Source organism: Bufo gargarizans, chromosome 1, assembly GCF_014858855.1.
Source record: "Bufo gargarizans isolate SCDJY-AF-19 chromosome 1, ASM1485885v1, whole genome shotgun sequence".
Classification (NCBI taxonomy): Eukaryota; Metazoa; Chordata; class Amphibia; order Anura; family Bufonidae; genus Bufo; species Bufo gargarizans.
Genome location: NC_058080.1, coordinates 124,604,271 through 124,624,971, shown reverse-complemented (window position 1 = coordinate 124,624,971; position 20,701 = coordinate 124,604,271). Strand labels below are relative to the sequence as shown.

Below are 20,701 nucleotides of genomic sequence, written 5' to 3'. Positions count from 1 at the left end.
TAGGTCCGTTCGTGAGCTCCGTTTGAAGGAGCTCACGAGCGGACCCGAACGCCTTCGTCCAGCCCTGATGCAGTCTGAATGGAGCGGATCCGCTCAGACTGCATCAGTCTGGCGGCGTTCAGCCTCCGCTCCGCTCGCCTCCGCACGGACAGGCGGACAGCTGAACGCTGCTTGCAGCGTTCAGCTGTCCGCCTGGCCGTGCGGAGGCGAGCGGATCCGTTCAGACTTACAATGTAAGTCAATGGGAACGGATCCGCTTGAAGATGTCACCATATGGCTCAATCTTCAAGCGGATCCGTCCCGCATTGACTTTACATTGAAAGTCTGAACGGATCCGCTCAGGCTACTTTCACACTTAGAATTTTTTCTAAGTTATTAATGCAGACGGATCCGTACTGAACGGAGCCTCCGTCTGCATTAATATGATCGGACCCGTTCAGAACGGATCCGATCGAACGCTAGTGTGAAAGTAGCCTAAGACTATAATTGGGCAAAAACACAGTTCAAAAGTGCATACTTTTGTTTCCGTTTGTCTCTGTTTACGTTTCTCTAGTTTTTTAAATAATTTTTTTTTTTTGCAGGATGGAATAGCATAGCATATAGCGCTTTTCTGTCCTGCAAAAAACATACCAAAACGAGTGCTTTTTTTTTACATTGAAGTGAATAGGAGCCAGATGGAAACATAAGATGTTTCCATACGTTAAGTATTTTCGTTTTTATCCAGGTACTTCCGATTTCCTTTGATACACGACAAATCTTTAAAAAAGAAAGGTTTCACAAAAACTATGGTGGAGATTTATTAAAACCGGCAATTAAGACGCCGGTCTTAGTCCCTCTGCCCTGCCGTTGGATGCGCTAAATTTATGTGGAGCAGCATCATGCTGTAGGGATGGTGATAGTTATAGTGGTGGCAGCATAATGCTATAGGGATGCTTTTCTTCTGCAGAGACAGGGAAGCTGGTCAGAGTTGATCGGAAGATGGATGGAGCTAAATACAGGGCAATCCTGGAGGAAAACCTGGTAGAGGCTGCAGAAGACTTGAGATTGGGGTGGAGGTTCACCTTCCAGCAGGAAAATGATCCTAAACATACAGCCAGAGCTACAAAGGAATGGTTTAGATCAGGGATGACAAACATGTGGCCCTCCAGCTGTTGCAAAACTACAACTCAGCCTACAGCAGGGCATGGTGGGAATTGTAGTTTTACAACAGCTGGAGGGCCGCAGGTTGAGGATCCCTGGTTTAGATCAAGGCATATTCATGTTTTAAACTGGCCCAGTCAAAGTCCAGACCTAAATCCCTGGAATCTATGGCAAGACTTTTAAATTGCTGTTTACAGACGATCTCCATCCAATCTGACTGAGCATACCCCAAAAGACTTGCAGTTGTAATTGCAACGAAAGGTGGTCTTACAAAGTATTGACTCAGGGGGGCTGAATAGAAATGCAGGCCACACTTTCCAGATTTTTATTTATTATAATCGTTAATTTCTAACGATAATTTGTTTTCCCTTAGTCCTAACAGCAGGACAGATGGGGTTAAATGCCCCTGTGGACTAGTAGGACCGGCGGAATTTTAATGAGCCCAAGAACCAATAAACGATCTTCAGCTCCCTGAAAAGGAGGAGATCACCCCCAGCCCACCGTGTTTTTAACAAGCATAATGTATCTAGGGTGGGATATTTGTGTGCTGCTGTTAGGACTAAGGGAAAACAAATTATCGTTAGAAATTAACGATTCCCTTACGTCCTACCAGCAGCACAGATGGGGAGATAGCAAGAAGAATCCCCTAGGGAGGGTCCTCATGCCTGGCAGAACTAAGAACAGTCTGCCCAAAAGCCGAAAACTCTGCCATCCTAGCATCTATCCTATAATGGGAGATGAAGGTTGACTCAGAGCTCCAGGAGGCCGCCTTGCAGATTAACTGTAAGGGGAAAAGGCTTCTTTCCGCAACCGAGGTGGAGACCGCCCTAGTAGAATGGGCTCTCACAAACTCGGGAGGATCTAAGGATTGGGAGACAAAGGCTTCCCTAATGGCCTCCTTGATCCAGCGACTAATGGTGGCTTTAGACGCTTTACGGCCTTTAGACTTACCGGCAAACAGGATAAGGAGATTCTCATCTATCCTGAACTCTCTGGATCTATCCACATAGATCTGGAGGCATCTTGAAATATCCAGCGGGTCTCTAGCTGGAGTATCAGAGGAGGAGGTTGTAAACAAAACTGGTAAAGAGATTACCTGGTTGATGTTTTGAAAGGTAGGCACCTTAGGTCTGAAGTATGGTAAAAACTTCAGGAGCACTCTATCCTGTAGGAAGATGATGTATGGATGAATTGCAGAGAGCCTGCAATTCAGAAACTCTTTTGGCTGAAGCTATAGCCAGAAGAAAGACCATCTTTAAAGTTAAAAATTTGAAATCTACCTCCTCCAAAGGCTCGAAGGGGGGAGATGCTAGCCCCCTGAGCACTACTGAAAGATCCCACTGGGGAATAGGTTTCAGTATAGTAGGCTTTAGTCTCTCAGCTCCCTTCAGGAAGCGTTTGATGAGTGGGTCCCGAGAATATGGCCTGTTGAGACAGGCCGAGATGGCACAAACCTGTACCTTCAAGGTAGCTGGAGATAGGCCTCTGTCTAATCCATCTTGAAGGAATTGTAGTATCGCAGGAAGGGGCGGATCTGCGGACGCCACCTGTTTGGAATCACACCATGCCACGAAGATTCTCATGATCCTGGAGTAGGCCTTCTTTGTAGACTCTGCTCGGGAATGCGACAACGTTCTCAGGACCGACTCGTAAAGCCCTTCTATGTTGGGAAGGGACTGATCAACCTCCAATATTGTCCCCGACTCATCTGAATGAGCTGGGTAAACCAGGATCTCCTGGGCCAAAACGGTATGATGGCTATTACCGAGGCCTGATCCTGACGGATTTTCATCAATACTCCTCGGTATCATGGAAAACGGAGGAAAGATGTAAGCCAGCCTGAACCTCCACGGTATCGACAGAGCATCTATCGCCAGGGGGTTGTCTTCCCTGTACAGGGAACAGAACCTTAGCACCTTGGTGTTGAACCTGGTTGCCATGAGATCCACCTCTGGCATACCCCAACTGTGAACTAGCTGCCTGAAGATCTCCGGATGCAGAGACCACTCCATGGTCAGTAAACCTCGACTTAAGCGGTCCGCTATCATATTGAGGGAGCCTCGAATATGAACGGCAGATAAATGGGAAAGGTTCAACTCTGCCCACCGAAGGATCACCCCGATCTCTGATAGAAGGGGCAATGACCTTGTGCCTCCCTGTTTGTTTATATAGAGAACCGCAGTCATATTGTCTGACTGGACTTTCACCGCTTTGCCCCGAATCTGAGGGGCGAAGTGAAGGAGGGCTAGCCGGATGGCTCGCATCTCGCGAAGATTGGAAGAAAGACGCCGCTCCAGAGGGCGATTGGGGATCCGTCCAGGTGAGCGCCCCAGCCTACCAGGGACGCGTCTGTAGTCAATATGACCCAAGCTGGTTGGGTCATAGACTTCCCTGCTGGTAGCCGAAACCACCATCTGAGGGAATTCCGGGTTTGACCGGACAGGGAGCACAGGGAATCTAGCCCCGCAGGGCTGCCGTTCCATAAGTGTAAGACCTCCGACTGAAGAGGACGGAAGTGCCATAGTGCCCAAGGGACTGCGTCCGCAGCCGCTAACATGAGCCCCAGCATCTTCATGAGAGTCCGGATAGAGACTCGACGAGGGACATAAAGGACCTTTGCCAGGTCCTGAATCCGCGCTTTCCTTTCTAGAGTCAACCGGAGGGACATCTCCACAGAGTCGACCACGAATCCTAAATAATGGATTGAAGTCGATGGGCTTACATTCGACTTCTGCCAGTTGATAATCCAGCCCAGGCCGAGGAGAAAGGAAATTGCCATCTGAAGATGGTGGGTAAGGACCGGAACTGAAGAGGCTTTGAAAAGCCAATCGTCCAGATAAGGAATAATGGTCAGTCCTTGAAGTCTCAAGGCTGCCACCACCGACACCACCACCTTGGTGAAGATAAGGGGGGCAGAAGAGATTCCGAAGGGAAGCGCGGCGAACTGAAAGTGCCTGCGGACCCCTGAAATCTGGACCGCGATCCTGAGGAGTTTCCGGGACGCGGAATGGATCGGGATGTGAAGGTACGCATCCTTGAGGTCCAGAGTAGCCATGACGTCCCCAGAGTTGAGGATATGGCTGACTGACCTTATGGTTTCCATGCGAAACCTTGTTTTTCTTATAAATCGATTGAGAAATCTCAAATCGATAATCATCCGGAGATCTCCCGTCCTTTTGGGAACCAGGAACACTGGTGAATAAATCCCTAGACCCCTCTCCCCTGCCGGCACCTCCTCTAGGGCTCCCTTGGAGATATAGTCCTGAATGTAAGATTCTAGGACCACTTGTTTGGCAGACCCGAAATTTCGTGTGGCGATGAATCTCTCTGGGGGGAGAGAGATGAGATCTACCCGGTACCCGACGGAAACTATGTCCTGGACCCAGGGGTCTGCAATCAATCGGCTCCAAGAGTCTTTGAAATGAGTAAGACGGCCCCCCACGGGAATCTGGGGGAGGGGTACGGGAAAATCTAGAGGAGACACTGCAGGGGCAGCAGGGCTTATCCAAGAGCCTCGAGGAGGCCCATAGTCAGGAGGGTTTTGCCTCACTGGTGGGTTTATGGGAGCGTTTTGAGTATTTACGAGATGGCCCCCCCCAATCTCTGTGCCTAGACTGCTGCCCCGAACGACCTTCGCGCTTCTTCTCCTGTCTGGGGCGTCCCCGAAAGGGCTGCTGGGGGAGGCTCTTCCCCTTTTTATCGGAGAGCCCCTCCATTATCTTGTCCAATTCGGACCCGAACAGCCTATCCGGTTCGAAGGGGAGCCCACAAAGGTTGAACTTGGACGCGTTGTCAGCGATCCATGGTTTCAGCCAAAGTGGCCTGCGCCGCAGCTGAAACTAGGGCCATAGTTTTGGCGGCCAGCTTCAACTGCATCTGGGTGGAATCGACCAGAAAGTCCATAGCCAGATTGGCTGACTTGAAGGCTGCCAGGATGTCATCTCTTGATACGCTCTGATCCACGTCCGTCTGGATTTGGTTGAGCCTGGAGCGTAAATAGGCGGCTACCTCCGTGGCCGCAATTGAAGTTGTTGCGGAGGCAGCAGCCGCCGCGTAACTCCATCTAAGGGTGCACTCTGCCCTCCGGTCTAGAGGGTCCTGCACACTAGACCCATCGTCTGCAGGAACTAGAGTGCGCCGGGACAACTTGGCTATAGCCATGTCCACCTTGGGAACGGAACCCCATGATTCCACCAAGGGTTTAGCCATCGGGTACATAAGTTTGAATTTTCTAGTGAGTACTGGACCTTTCTCAGGCTTTCTCCACTCTGTGCGCATCACAGAGAGGAGGGTCTCATCCGCTCTAAAGACACGCTGTGTCCGTCCGGCGGGATCGGAAGACTCCCCCATGTCAACATCCTGGTCCCCCGACCTGATGGACTTGAGTAACTTCTGCGTCTTTTCTGGAGGGAAAAAGCAAGAAGTAAATTCTTCTTCCTCGGAAGAAGACCCCACAGAACAGGGGGTAGGTCTTTCGACCGGTGCGACCACCTCCATGGGAGTCTGAGAGGGACCTGGTAGCCTCTCATTAAGCAGCCGTACCACTCCCTTAATGGAATCATCCACGTATGTTTTTGTCCACTGGAACATCTCCTGCATCGTGGGTTCCGTGGATGCCGTGCGACAATTCTCACATCTGGAGTAAGGACAGCCGTCATCTAAGGGTGTGTTACATTCGTAACACGCCAAATGCTTCCTCTTGGCCCCAGCCTTGCGCTGATCCGGATCCTTAGGGGAAGCCATAGTCTGTAATTGGAAAGAAAAAAACAGGTCATAACACCTACAATACCTGGAGGTGGAGAAACAAGACCTTAAGGGGGCCCACCAGCACTAGAAGAAATTAGAGCTGTGAAAAAGAGGAACAACAAACCCCAAGCCAAGCAATATGAAAATATCTCAAGGCACAGGGAACTCTGGAGCTAACTTGTGAAAGCGACGCAACCAGAGCACTGACTGACAGGCTCTTGGGTGCTTTAAAGGAGGAAGCCCCGCCCCTTGGGAGGTTCCTTGATCGTAATTAGCCCAGCAAAATAACAGAACCTATAATGCTCAGCTGTTCTAAATGTCTCCTTAGATTTAATCCTGGGTCCCAGGATGTCTTTTATAAGGAGACAGTTAATAGAAATGGTGAGTTTTACAACCTCACCGCATCGCTCCAGAAAACCGGAAGTGACGTAGCGCACCCAGTGCGCGTCACTTCCGGAAGATGGCGGCGCCCATAGCGCCGCACACATGCGGTTGGAGAGACGGGACACCGCATGCTGAGATGAAAGAAGAGGGGAGGGGACACCCCCTTCCCCGACGGTACCCCAGCGACAAAAAACCGCCGCGATCAGGCCAAAAATAAAGGCACTGAAAGGCCTTTTAAGGAAAAAAAGAGCCCCTAAGCACTCTTCAGCTCCCCTGAGGGGGAGCGATACGCCAGTCCACCTGTCCAGAGGACAGAAAAAAACACGGTGGGCTGGGGGGTGATCTCCTCCTTTTCAGGGAGCTGAAGATCGTTTATTGGTTCTTGGGCTCATTAAAATTCCGCCGGTCCTACCAGTCCACAGGGGCAGTTAACCCCATCTGTGCTGCTGGTAGGACGTAAGGGAACCTTGTATTTTCTTCTCCCTTCACACATACTTGCTTCTTTGTATTGGTCTACCACATAAAATTTCAATAAAATACATTTAAGTTTATGGGTGTAATGTGAACAAAATGGGGTATGAATACTTTTTCAATGCACTGTATATTAGTAAAAAAAATTAAAAATACATGACAGGCTCTACTTAAGAGTTCTTGAGAATCCTAGTATCTGGCACACATTAACATTTACAGAGGAAATAAGATTGCAAGATTATTTACTTCTGATGTCAAGCATCATAGGGGCTGCAGACATTGCCTCTATACCAACAGTGCCAAAAGCCACGGGCACTCCTGTGGCAGTAAAACGGAAGCATTATAAGTGGTTATCATTCCTTGGGTACAATATGAAACCTTGTAAACACTGGATATAATTAATCACTTTTATTGCATGAAATGCTGTAAGTTTTCTGCCCAATTGGGTATCTGAAGATAGTGGGCAAACTTCAACATTGACTTTGCACCCTTTCATTGTGCACAAATATTCCATTAATCTGTGACTAAAGTGACACGATTGATAAAAGTGTGCGCAGATAACTGTCAGAAAGAAAGCCAAGGGCTTACAAAGATATGTTCCCAGAGTGAGACGCGCTGTATGTGGGAGTGGGAATTCCTGTAGCGACCTCTGCTCATCTGACCAGACCTCGTGGCATTGTAATGATTTATAATGCTGTGTGCCTCTGATCGATCTCAACTGTAATGAGTTTTACTGACGGCATTGTGTCAGTGCAGACCATTACAGGTAAGGTCGGGCAGAGACACACAGCATTATAAATCATTATAACGCCATGAGGCCCGGTCAGACGAGCAGAGGTCACTACAGGAATAAACGCTCCAAGACAAAGCATGTTCCACGCCTTAGGCCACTTTCACACAGTCAGGGCTCATGCACACGAATATGTGCCGGCAAGGGCCCATGCTGTGGACCGCAGTTTGCATGGGCGCCGACCGTAGGGCCGCCGTATGAGGATGCAGGACCCAATCACATGAATGGTGTCCGTGGTCCACACAGCAAAAATGTAGTGCATGCCGCAATATGGGCATGGCCGGGCAACAGCCGTGTGCATGAGACCTCAGCGTTTGGTCAGTGTTTGATCAGTGATTTTCACCAGTGATTGTGAGCCAAGAGCAGAAATGGATCATACACAAAAATTAGATATAATAAAAAGATTTGCCCCGTTCTGTGTTTTTGACCCTCCCCTGGTTTTGGTTCACAATTACTGATAAAAATGGATAATCAAACACTGACCAAACATTGTGTGAAAGCGGCCAGAGGTGAGTGAATCTCAGGTGTGTGCTATCTAAGGACAGCACACAAATCCATTGATTGTAATGTGTTCACACATCAGTGGTTCAGTGTTCAGTCAGTGGTTTTCACTGACCATTAGGGCTCATGCCCCCATTGAGTGCATGCTGCCTTTTATTTTTAACTTCTGTAGAAATGTCTTATCCTTGTCCACAAAACATACAAGAATAGGACATGTTCTATCTTTTTTTGTGGGTCCAGACACAGTGTAATGTCCACATCTTTTGCGGCCTCATTAAAATTAATGGGTTTGCATCTGTTCCGCAAAAAATGCGGTTTAGATGCGAATCCAAACATATGGCTGTGTGGGTGAGCCCTAAGGCCCCTTTCACCGGAATGATACGGATTAGGTTCGGATGCGTTCAGGGTTCGCTCAGGAAAACTCGCACCATTTTGCAAGCAAGTTCAGTCAGTTTTCTCTGCGATTGCGTTGAGTGGTTCAGTTTTTTTCACGTGGGTGAAATGCAAATTGATACTTTTTTCACGCGCTTGATAAAAAACGGAATGTTTACAAACAACATCTCTTGGCAACCATCAATGAAAAACGTATCGCACCTGCACTTGCTTGCATTTTTCACACAGCCCCATTCACTTCTATGGGGCCTGCCTGGTGTGAAAAACGCAGAATATAGAACATGCTGCGATTTTCACGCAAAGCACAAGTGATGCATGAAAAACAACGCTCATGTACACAGACTCATGTACACAGTGCGGGCGCAATGCGTTCGCATTACGCATTGCACCTGCACGGAAAACTCACTTGTGTGAAAGGGGCCTAAGTGGAAGTTGTTCAGCCTAGTCGTGCACATGGAATATGAATGACACACTGAGGGTAAAAAATGGACATATGGACCCTTTACAGACATTTTCATGGATGAAATACTGACCGTTTTCGCTCAGGTCAGTGTTTGGTCAGTGATTTCCATCAGTGACTGTGAGCCAAAACCAGGACTGGAGCCTCCACAGAGATAAAGTACAATGGAAAGATTTGCACTTGTTCTGTGTATTTGGCCTGTACCTGGCTCACAATTACTGATGAAAATCACTGATTGAACACTGAGGTCTAAAATACTAACATACATTATGCTTCTATAATTTTATGATCTCGCTTCTGGTCTTGTAAATTCCATATTATATTGTAGTTTTGTTCTGGAAATATGGGGCAGATTATCAGACTGTCTGGATTATCAGATGCATACTAAAGATATTTTATTGTAAGACTTTCGGACTGGGGCCTGCTCCATATACGTCCTCTGCATGTCACATACATGTGTGCACCGGGGTATAGTAACGGTAATGATAAGAGGTCACCGATGGTCCTATAATAGGACAGGAAGCCCGGTGCAGGCTCATTGTACGGTCTGTCAGCTTTAGCCGCCCTGGCTATAAATAACCAGACAGCATTCTTTTCAGTTCTGCAGAACAAAGGCAGAGCATGCTGGGAGACGGAGCTAACAGAACAGAAACACCACACAGCAGTGCAAGTGAAGCATCCGCAGCCCTTTTTACATTTCTTTATTGTTTTCAACGTTGTTTTGTTTGTTTACTACATGTTAAAATATTTATGTTCATGTATCAATCATGTCCTAGAAGGTTACTGCACAAATTGCCTCATATGTAACAAACATATAAATGTACATTTATGAAAGGAAATAAAAGAAAGTCCTTTGTAACCAGCCTGTCGTGCATGTAGGTCTTCTTATTCTTGCACATGACTGTGTGGCTGCTTAGTCCTGCCTATCTACAGCTGGCAGTATTTGGGAGGGAAATGGGAAAAAAGGGTTGATAAATACAGTATACCTTAGAATTCGTATGCCGTGTATTCTGATGTAATAGGGTTACATTGTGTTGTTCTGAGGTCTACTGAAACAAAGGTGCCCCCATGTAAAGGATACGGGTGGCTAAAAAGTGGTAGCTGCTGCTGCTCTGTGAGCTCAATATGCCTTGGATCCAGCAGTTTTAGGGTTTCTTCACATGTCACATTAGGGTGCGTCCAAATACTGCCCCCTTTTTATATAGACACAATGAACTGACTCTATGAAAGGAATCTGCATCTGGAAGTATAGCATTAAATTGCAGCCATCCAAATGACTGTCCAGCCATGTAATGTATGGATAGTCTGTCTGGCTAATAGAGGGGTCCTAATAGAGCACAAGGACAGGGGTTGTTTTCACGAGGCAAGACCTTTCTGTTTTAAAGGGTTTCTGTTATCAGAAATAACGTTATGTAGCTGACTGATGTTAGCGATGCGCTAATAGTACATAACAGTGTGCTTTATAACTCCCTGCCTGCCGCCGTTCTCTAAAATAAAGACTTTTAAAATATACTAATGATCCTCAGGGTGCTATGAGGGCGTTGCTTCAGCACCTAGAGGCTCAGTCTAGAGGCTCAGTCTATGCACCCTTTGGCACGCGCAGGTCCAGTTGATTGACTGGCGAGTTCTACTCTTCGTCCAGTAAATCCCGCACCTGCATCGTCCCGTTTAGTATTCTGGGCAGGCGCAGTGAGTGAAGGACGCGCTCCTGCTGCCGGCCTCACTCACTGCGCCTGCGCCAGCTTCACTCACTGCACAGGCGCCGTCCCGTTTAGTATTCGGCGCAGTGAGTGAAGGACGTGCTCCTGGACCGCGTCCTTCACTCACTGCGTCTGCGCTGAATACTAAATGGGACGGCGCAGGTGCGGGATTTACTGGACGAAGAGGAGAACTCGACAGTCAATGAACTGGACCTGGGCGTACCAAAGGGTGCGTAGACCGAGCCTCTAGGTGTTGATGCAACGCCCTAATAGCACCTAGAGGCTCATTAGCATATTTTAAAAGTCTTTATTTTTAGACAACGGCGGCAGGCAGGGAGTTATAAAGTACACTGTTATGTACTGCTGACATTAGCCCATCGCTACATAACGTAATTTCTCATGACAGGGACCCTTCAAGAGGCATTTGTGACAAAAGAGGGACCCTTACAAGGTGTGTCGGTGTGTTGTACCTGCAGTTTTCCTTCCCCCTTTTTATTTAAGAAGACATATGAATCACTAGGAAGCAGGGGCACTTGCTAGGGGGCCCAGAGGCTGAGGGGGCCCAGTCAGGTGCAAGAACGTTGTACCTTTTTGTGGGAAATAGCAATATGGTGGCTATTTGCTATAATGTGGGTTTTCCGATATATGGTGCTATTATATATACCTTTAATTATTGCTAATTATGCAGCCCGTTTAATTTTCTCACACTAGATAGTGGGGGGCCCATCTTTATTTGCTATGGGGCCCTATGAATTATAGTTACGACCCTCCCTGCTAGGAAGGAAAAAAACAATGAAATATTTCCAGGAAGCAATGCTTTAGTAATGCAGCATTCGATGGAATACAGCATGATTTATTTCTGTTTGACTCTTATAGACCCAAAATGAAAAAAGAAACCCTCATATTTATGTTTTAAATTGGTGGAGTAAAGAAATACTGAAATCTATGGGTGGACAGTATTCAGATCGTCTCTGGTGTATGATGCGCCAGAATGATCAATACATAATAGTTCTGGTTCACCTTTGGCAAGTCTGTGCACCTGGAAATGAAATATACTGTATTTCAAGCATAATATGTGCCCGTTTGCTGGCACACATATTGGTAAATCTGTTAGGCTATGGGGGTCCTGCACACAGCTCAAAATGCCCCCATTTGTAAAAGTGTCGACGGCGGCAGAGAAGGGGAAAAAGTGAGAAAACAGGACCTCCCCACCCCATGAGCTCTCATGGCTCATATGGCTTCTTTACATTTGTATATATGTAGTAGCAGTGTAGCTCCCTACTGCAACAGAGTAACTATAACTAAGACCCTTTCAATCAAGAATTTTTAGACAGAACCTGTAGAAAATTTTAAAAAATGGAAATATACTGTACTTTGACAACAATGTTGCACCCATAGTGATGCAATGTGTGACTAATGTGCCATTCAGTGTCAGTGCCCCTTCATCCATAGAGATACAACCTGGCCTGGGAGCTACTAGACTATGTAATTGCCTGATGTCATGTCATTATAGACTCCATATTACACAAGTGATTTTCTTTTTACTTTTTGTTTTCTTTTTCTCATAGATTTTCACCATTGAGACCAAGTCCAAATCTAATTTCCTTTTCTCAGTCCTCCACATGTCAACTGGTCCTCATTTTCTCAGTTTTCATCGTCTCTACGCTTCTGATACAGAGTAGTTAACCTGGATGACTTCCAATTATAAAGGGATCACTTGACTTAAGAGCTGTATCTTTAAGGGGTTGTCCAGGTTTCAGAAAATACGGCACCACTCCTGTTCATGGCTTGTGGGTGGTATTGTAGCTCTGCCCCATTGACTGTAGTGGAGCTGAGCTGCAATTCCAAAGTGCATGGACAGGGATGAGGCTGTTTTGGAAGAAGGCAGCCATATATTTGTAGTCCTGGACAACCCCTAGACTATTCACAATTTAATTCCTTCATATATTACAGTGGCTATAGGTGAACAAACTCAATTACACAAGATCTAGCCAATTACACACAATTGTACCAGAAAACCAGTTCCTTTTGCAACAATATTAAACATTTGATCCCAACATTATTTGAGCAATACATTTTCATCAAATAAGATTGGTTTTCTCATTTACACATAGTAGAATTCCACTTCCAAAAGATTTGGTATTATGCACCATCTCATTTATTCAGAGATTGTAAATTGTTGCCCAAAAATGTACCAAACTTTACTTTATACTATAGTTCCACTTTAGTTTGGCACATAAAAGCATAATAGGCAACCAAACTGCTTGTTAGACCACACAAAGAGCTATGTGATTTGACTGTTGTATCACCTGTCATCACATTGGCTGCTATTGTATCGGACTACTATGAGCACTGCATTGAAACAGTAGGCGCTGCTGAAAGATACAATGTGCACATAGAATAGAGTGTAACCACCTGAAGCCATGTGCATGCATGAATACTCAGTAATTCAAGCATCCCGTTAATTAAATCATTGTATATCATGGTAACCTTGAAATGACTTGTTTTCACTTAATGCAGTATTATTTTAAGCTTTTGCTTTTGAGGACATAGGAGGATATTTCTAAACTCATATACGCTATTTTTAGTGTATTAAAGACTCAGATTTTGTCACACGTCATTTTGGCGAACAGATGCCACTGTATGGCATCAGTCTAAGCCATCCGTTTAATAAATACGTTTTTTGTATACATTAAACAGATGGGTAAAACATTATGTGAATCCACCCTTAAAAGGGTTTTCCAAAATTTTTATACTGATGACCTATCCTCTGGATAAGTCATCAGTATCGGATCGGTGGGAGACCGACACCCGGGACCCCTGGCGATCAGCTGTTTTGAGAAGGCAGCGGTGCTCCTGTGAGCAGCCGCTGCCTTCTCGAACAGATCTGTACATTGTATAGCGGTTGTACTTGGTATCAGCTCAGCCCCAATCACTTGAATAAGGCCGAGCACTCCTAGGCCACGTGACACATGAATATGTCGTCACTCGGACTAGTAAAAACTGTGAGAAGGCCGCGGAGCTCACAGGAGTGCCGGTGTCTTCTCAAACAAGATAGGTCATAAGTATTAAAATCTCGGAGAACCCCTTTAAATCTAGGACAGCAAGAGAACTGGTGTAGATTGAAGTCTGTCGCATGGCCTGCTGGAGGGAGCGCCAAACTAATATACAGGCCTGTGCCTCTATATAACTTTGACGCTTCCTCCAGCAGTGCAGAGGGACTTAAAACTGGCATGGAAAACGTCGGTCTTAATAAACGTCCCTCATAATATCTTGTGTACATGGGATCAAATAAAACTACGCATGAAAGGTAGTGTCCAATACTCATCCAAAAATAAAAACACAGAGGCAGATTTACTAATCAAATGTGCCAAATTTTTAAGTTGTTAAGACACGTTTTTTGTCTCCTTCAAAAATAAGGCGTACTTCAATAGAAAGGGACATTGTTTAAGATGCAACCACAAGCAACAAACGTTGGGGCAATGCCGCTGCCGCTTCATTCATTCTCTATGGGACTGTGGAGAAGGCTATTTCCAGCAGTCCCACAGAGAATGAATGGAGTGTCAGGATGCATGCTCGGCCTGCTGCTCCACCAGGCCAGGAACATGGGACCCCCCGTCTCAGGATCAGAGTGGGTCCCAGCAGTCGGACTCCCGCAATCAATTTCTTATCTCCTATTAATTTGATAGGAGAAAACTTTCAAACTTGGCACAACCCTTTTAAGTGCCAGTTTTCCTTGAAACATTTAAGTGAGAATCCCTGGGATGTTCTCTTAAACTTTTACCGAAATAAATAAAAATATGTTTTTATTTTATTTTAGATGAGTGTTGGACCCATCCTTCCTTTGTGCAATTATTCCTGACAACTGGAACCACCGGTGCCGTGCACCATCTATTTGGAATCACCTGGGAACTCTAGTTTTCTGTGTCAAAAACTCACCCATGGCTGAGATTGTCTTCATAATCTGTGCTCTCTTCCCCAATATCAGGCAGGGTGAAAAGCATAGATTTGGTGTTCCAACCGGAGACAGATGTCTCTTGAAGAAGCCTTGGTGACCGACTGGAGTGGTTAGATTGCATTGCCGGTGTCATTGTAGTGATACTTGTTGGTCCTGGACGTACGAGAATTGTCACTGGTGATGTGGTAGATGAAGCTGTATGCGCTGGATTTGTCCATGAATCCTCATTGAGTTGTTTAAGTTGTGCCAAACTGCTGGATGCAGAATTTGAAGGCTGAGGCTTTACTGAATGAGCAGGACTGCTAGGTGCAGAAATACCACTTGAGTGAGGACTTGGAGTCAAAGCTTTTCCCGAGGGAATACGAGACAAGGAGGAGGTAGATGCAGTGGGTGTATTGAGGATGTGCAGAGGCGATGGTGGTGCAGAAAGTAGAAGGAATGGGGTTTTACCAGCCAGGGAAGGGACTGTTGATCCTGAAGAGCTCCCTGCATTAGAGCCTTGAGAGAAAGGATTATTGGTTGGTCCAGGGCTTATAGGAGATACAGATGATTTAAAAAATTTAGCAAATACAGTTCCCAAGTCCAAGACAGCAACCTTCATGTCTTTATACTCAAAAATTAACAATAAGGCTAATATATGCGATTCAAATGCTGTTTCACAGAACAAAAATGAAGGGTCAGTAAAAAACTGTACATCCCGGATATCAGCTAAAATTAGGAAAGGAGCAGAAACAAACGATAGATTATGTGAATAGTTTCCACAGCCTAAAAAAGAATAAAAAAATGTAATGTTCTGCTTTGGCTTCTCTTAATTTATAACCAATCTTCTGTCTTTAGGTCTTTAGTCCTGAAATGAAGAAATCCTGAAAATGAGTAAAGATTGCATATCTGTGATCCTGGAAGAAAGGAGAAAGCTGCGTGTTTATGTCTTGATTCAATGGCTTGGAGCAGCTGACACAAGAGTAAAGGGGCGGGCGGTTGCTATGATAAACAAAAAGAGGAGCGACTTGCAATTGGGCCTTTCCAGCTATGAGACTGGAAAGGTAAAGCTTTCACCCTGAGAGACAGGAAAAGAAAACACATTAGTCACAGTATTGTACTGACTGCACATTGCTGACACAGGGAGGTGCCGTGTATAGGTTCTGCATCTAATACTAACGTGCACCACTGCATGATATATCATTTGCCTTATATTGGTGAACATGAAAACACGTTTCTCTGTAGCTTTTACTCTTTATGTTTATTTATTTATTATTTATTATACTCACTTATATAGCGCTGACAAATTCCACAGCACTTTATGTTTAGTACTTAACCCTTACCGTAATATCATTAATATAAGTAATATAATAGAATTTATTTTAAGGACCAGCCTTTTTTTTTGTTCTTGCCTCTCCATGTTTAAGCAGTTTTTTATTTTATTTACATGGATGTACAAGGTCTAGTTTTATGCAAGAGAAATAGATTTTTGTGTGCTGTTTGAAGGTACATATAATTTATATACAATTTTGCAAATATAGAAAAAATGATTTTTGACATTGCAGTTTATACTGTTTGCACTTTACTTATTTCACACTGAATAACCTGGTAAATGAATTGTTCGAGTTTTTTCAGTTGTGTGGATACCTAATAAGTATAGTTTCTGCTTTTACGTGTCCATAATAAAATTTATTTCATGAAACATAATCTCTTATTTATTAATGTTTGCAAGCTTTTTAATAAAAAAAAAAAAAAATTAAATTTCATTTTTACATTACATTTTTATTACATTTTGTTATAATCCCATTAAGGAATTACAATCTTACAAAATTATTTTAGACTTATAATGTATTAGTTAGTATACTCCTGTATCCTAATTCATGATGCTCTGCTTTTCTCTATGGCACAAGGTGTGGTTAGGGCAACATTAGGGTAATCTAATAGTAGGATTATTGAGCTTACAGTCCTGGGGTCCTTTCTACATACCCATGGCGGACTGCAGAGCGTTTACCCAGCATCTGATCAAATTACTGTGACCCACTCAAAGGGGGGAAATACCCTTAATCATGCTGTGGTCACAGACTGTGGCAATCAAAGGGTTAACATTTGGGACCGGAGCTACCTCTGATCCCAGCTGTAGAGCAAAAGGCTGTTCTTACAACTGGAGCTGTTAGTTAAAGGGAACCTGTCACCTGGATTTTGTGTATAGAGCTGAGGACATGGGTTGCTAGATGGCCGCTAGCACATCCGCAATACCCAGTCCCCATAGCTCTGTGTGCTTTTATTGTGTAAAAAAAACGAATTGATACATATGCAAATTAACCTGAGATGAGTCCTGTATGTGAGATGAGTCAGGGACAGGACTCATCTCAAGTTAATTTGCATATGTATCAAATCGGTTTTTTTTACACAATAAAAGCACACAGAGCTATGGGGACTGGGTATTGCGGATGTGCTAGCGGTGATCTAGCAACCCATGTCCTCAGCTCTATACACAAAATTCCGGTGACAGGTTCCCTTTAAAGTTCATGCATAACTAAAACAGTGACGTAACTAAAGCTATCCCTAAAAATATGGACAATCACAATACATTAGTAAGTGCCTTGTATTAACTTTGTCTGCAGGGTAAATGTTATTTGCTGAAGTGAGACAATCCCTTTGAAGCTTTGCAATTTTTTGGACATATGTCTCACCCTTCAAATACTAATTACAACCCTATACCGGGTCGGCTCCAGGTTCATGTGGGCCCTTGGGCGATAATGTCTCAGCGGGCCCCCTTGTGACATTTTGCACGGCGCTTACAGCAATGAAACTGCATGTATTATAGATTAAATACCTTACACAGAGCATGCTACACAGTGAATCAGTGCTTATGTGCCTACTTTTATTTTTTACCCAGTGTTTCAGTCCCTCAGGTCTACTCACAAATATGTGCCCCCTCACAGTAGATATGCCCCTTCATGGTAGATATGCCAAGATATGTGCCCCCTCACAGTAGATGTGCCAAGATATGTGCCCCCTTGCAGTACATATGCCAAGATATGTGCCCCCTTGCAGTACATATGCCAAGATATGTGCCCCCTTCACAGTAGATATCCCAAAATATGTGCCCCCTCACAGTTGATATGCCAAGATGTGTGCCCTCTTTCGGTGGATATGCCAAGATATGTGCCCAGTGCCCCCTTCACAGTGGTTATGCCCAGATGTACCCCCTTCACAGGAAGTGAAAAAAAAAAACAATACTCCTCACCTCAATCACCCGGCTCCTCACATGATCTGTGCTCCCCATCAGCAGCAGCAGGATACTGTGACACATTGTGCTGCTGTGTAGGAGGAGCAGAGGCTGATTCCCAGCCTGTTCCGCTCCTCCTGCCAGCTATTGTAGGGCCCCGAGGGTCATCCAGGGATATATAGGAACATCTTCCTGCTACTCCCACATATTTTAAGGACCTCGTACCACCAAAGAAATAGCGGAACGGAGGTGTCTGAAGAGCCTATCAACTGTAGGGTAGGACCCTGGGTTCCTTCGGTGCCACCGTGCACCTTTTTGATATACACCTTTGTGTATGATGATATTAATAACCTTATCAATGTGTATACTTTTCTCTGTATGCCGCCATGCATTTTTGTATACATTGCTATATGTTATCTATTCACATCACTGTGTATATAGGGTGCCAATATATATAGATTACTGCTACCCTGTTTTCTGTACATTTAGGGTGCTCGTGCATATCAGCTCTTGCCACCCTATAGTGTCTGACACTGAAAGTATAAGTGTAGACATAAATGTTTTTGTTTCCAAAGAGTCCTCTTCTGTGTGTGACTGTGGAAGAATTGTAAGGTGATTGGGCATAACGGCTCCTTTGTTCATATTTTAACTTAGCGTATATATGTGATATAGAGGTGTTAAATGTCATGTCTTGACAAAGATCTAAAAAAGTGTTCCTTACTATCTTCAAATAATTAGGAGGCGCGGCAGCATGACGTAGACAACGTACGTGCAGCGGTCCGCCCCACCCCCAACGCCGGCTCCGGCTCTGACCCTCGATGCCACCGCTGAGACATCGCTAAGCTAAGCTCACCCTCCCTCTGCTGAACTCCGGACGCCAGGCACTAAAGTTCTTCACCGCTCTGCCACGCCGGCCCTAGGCTGCACAGGGCATTGCGGCTCCGTTTATTGAACCAATACCAGGCGCCGTCGTCCGGGGCCTTACCTGTTCCATGCTGCTCCAGGCTCCACACGCTCCCCATGTGCTGTGAAATTGAACAGTGAGTGGTCATCCTCCCTGCTCCTCTGTCTTTGGGTACCCTGAGTGTTTCTGTGCCATAAGTTTGGTGCGGCCGTTTGCGGAGTGGTCGTCTGTGTGCTGCTTTACCCACCGGGTCTGCTCTGCCTGCTGGGCAGTTGTGAAGAGTGGGGGAGTTGGCGGACTATGAAATGTAGCTATCCGCAATTAACACTGCTGCCCCGTCAATTCTCCACTGTCTCACTCTAAACCGCTTAACAGATCGCAGTTGACGCCTTTGTGGAGCTGCTTTCATTGCGATAAAGCTAAGACGCTTCGCCCTGGGTGCTATACCGGTGGATATTAGCGTCATCTCTGTACTGTTTCTGGATTATGCACTGTATTGTATGATTTATATATTGAAAACCGCTCTGTCATTTCTTTGAGCTCCGGATACTCGAGTATATAAGACCCACTTAGCTGTTGGAGGGCCGTTGAAGACCGTAGGCAGACTGTGCCGAAGACATTGGGCGACACCAACTCTGAAATTCTCCGGCGCCCAGGAAAACTAAGGGAGCAAGAATCAAGGAGATCGAGGATATGTAAGACCGTTTCCAACTCCCTTTCTGTGCTACAGGATACTTTTTTTCATATTTTTTTTTTTCTCTCTCGGCGTCTTACACAAACGGGAATCTGTATGAACACACTTTGAAAGCAACCGCGCAGGAGAGGGAGAGAAGGAGGGGGGAGAAAGGAAGGAAAGGGGGAGAGAGGAGGGGAAAGGAAGAGAGAGGGGGGAAGGAAAGGGGAGGAAAAGAAAGGAGAAGGGGGAGGAAGGAAAGAGGGAGAGAGGGGGGAGAGAAGGAGGAAGGAAGAGGGGGAAGGGAAAGGGGGAAGAAGGAGAAGAAGGGGGAAGAAGGGAAGGAGAAGGGGAAGGAAAGGAAGAAGGGAAGGGAAAGGAAAAAGAAAAAAGGAAAAGAAGAATGGCCCCTAAAATTCCCAATAGAAAATCTATTGGTACATCATCTCCCAAAGGGGGCACTGTAAGGACACAGTTAGATAAATATCTCAAATCACCACCCCCACCAACTAAGACGAGGAGTAACCAGAAACAAATACCACAAACAGAGGATTATGAAGATAATGGGAACCCTGTGAATAGGGCGGGAGAAAGTCAGCCACCTGAAGCAGATAACCAGATGAATAATATCGATCGCAAATTAGCGGGCATACTGGAGGCAGTCAGAACAACTAATCAATCATTAAACACGCTGACAACGACGGTGGCAGCAGTGCAGACCGATATCTCAGTAATTCGAGACGACCTAAACAAAATGAGGCAACTTGTTAAGGAGTATGTAACCCTGACTATAGAGCTACAAAAAGAAGCCACCCAGACTATAAAAAGGATCGAAACATTAGAAAGCGACAATAAGGCACTAAAGGGGAAAATGGCAGACCTGGAGGACAGATCCCGGAGAGATAATCTCAAATTGGTGGGCTTTCCGGAGGGAGCAGAAAAAGACGACCCCAGGGGCTTTATCCAAAAATGGCTATCAAATAATGTAACAACGGCAGAGGCAGCGGTGACACTAACAGTGGAGAGAGCACATCGCATCCCAACCAGAAAACCCCCACCAGGGTCAGCACCAAGGCCATTATTAACCACTTCAGCCCCGCTAGCTGAAACCCCCTTCATGACCAGAGCACTTTTTACACTTCTGCACTACACTCCTTTCACCGTTTATCGCTCGGTCATGCAACTTACCACCCAAATTAATTTTACCTCCTTTTCTTCTCACTAATGGAGCTTTCATTTGGTGGTATTTTATTGCTGCTGACATTTTTACTTTTTTTGTTATTAATCGAAATGTAACGATTTTTTTGCCAAAAAATGACATTTTTCACTTTCAGCTGTAAAATTTTGCAAAAAAAACGACATCCATATAT

General features: G+C 45.3%; 1 protein-coding gene across 4 annotated transcripts in view; it reads right to left on the bottom strand.

Moving 5' to 3' along the window:
- Window positions 1-20,701, bottom strand: part of FAM149A (family with sequence similarity 149 member A) — a 201,731-nt gene that overhangs the window by 134,228 nt on the left and 46,802 nt on the right. For 3 of the 4 annotated variants that reach the window (XR_006390399.1, XM_044297869.1, XM_044297889.1), the window contains exon 1: window positions 14,525-15,462. Coding sequence is in view for 3 of the 4 variants with exons in the window: in XM_044297869.1 (XP_044153804.1) it covers window positions 14,525-15,144 (620 nt within the window). In the remaining variant the exon portion in view is untranslated. Of the gene's footprint in view, window positions 1-14,524; window positions 15,463-20,701 lie in introns of those variants that run through there. The other variant, XM_044297878.1, reaches the window with a different exon arrangement.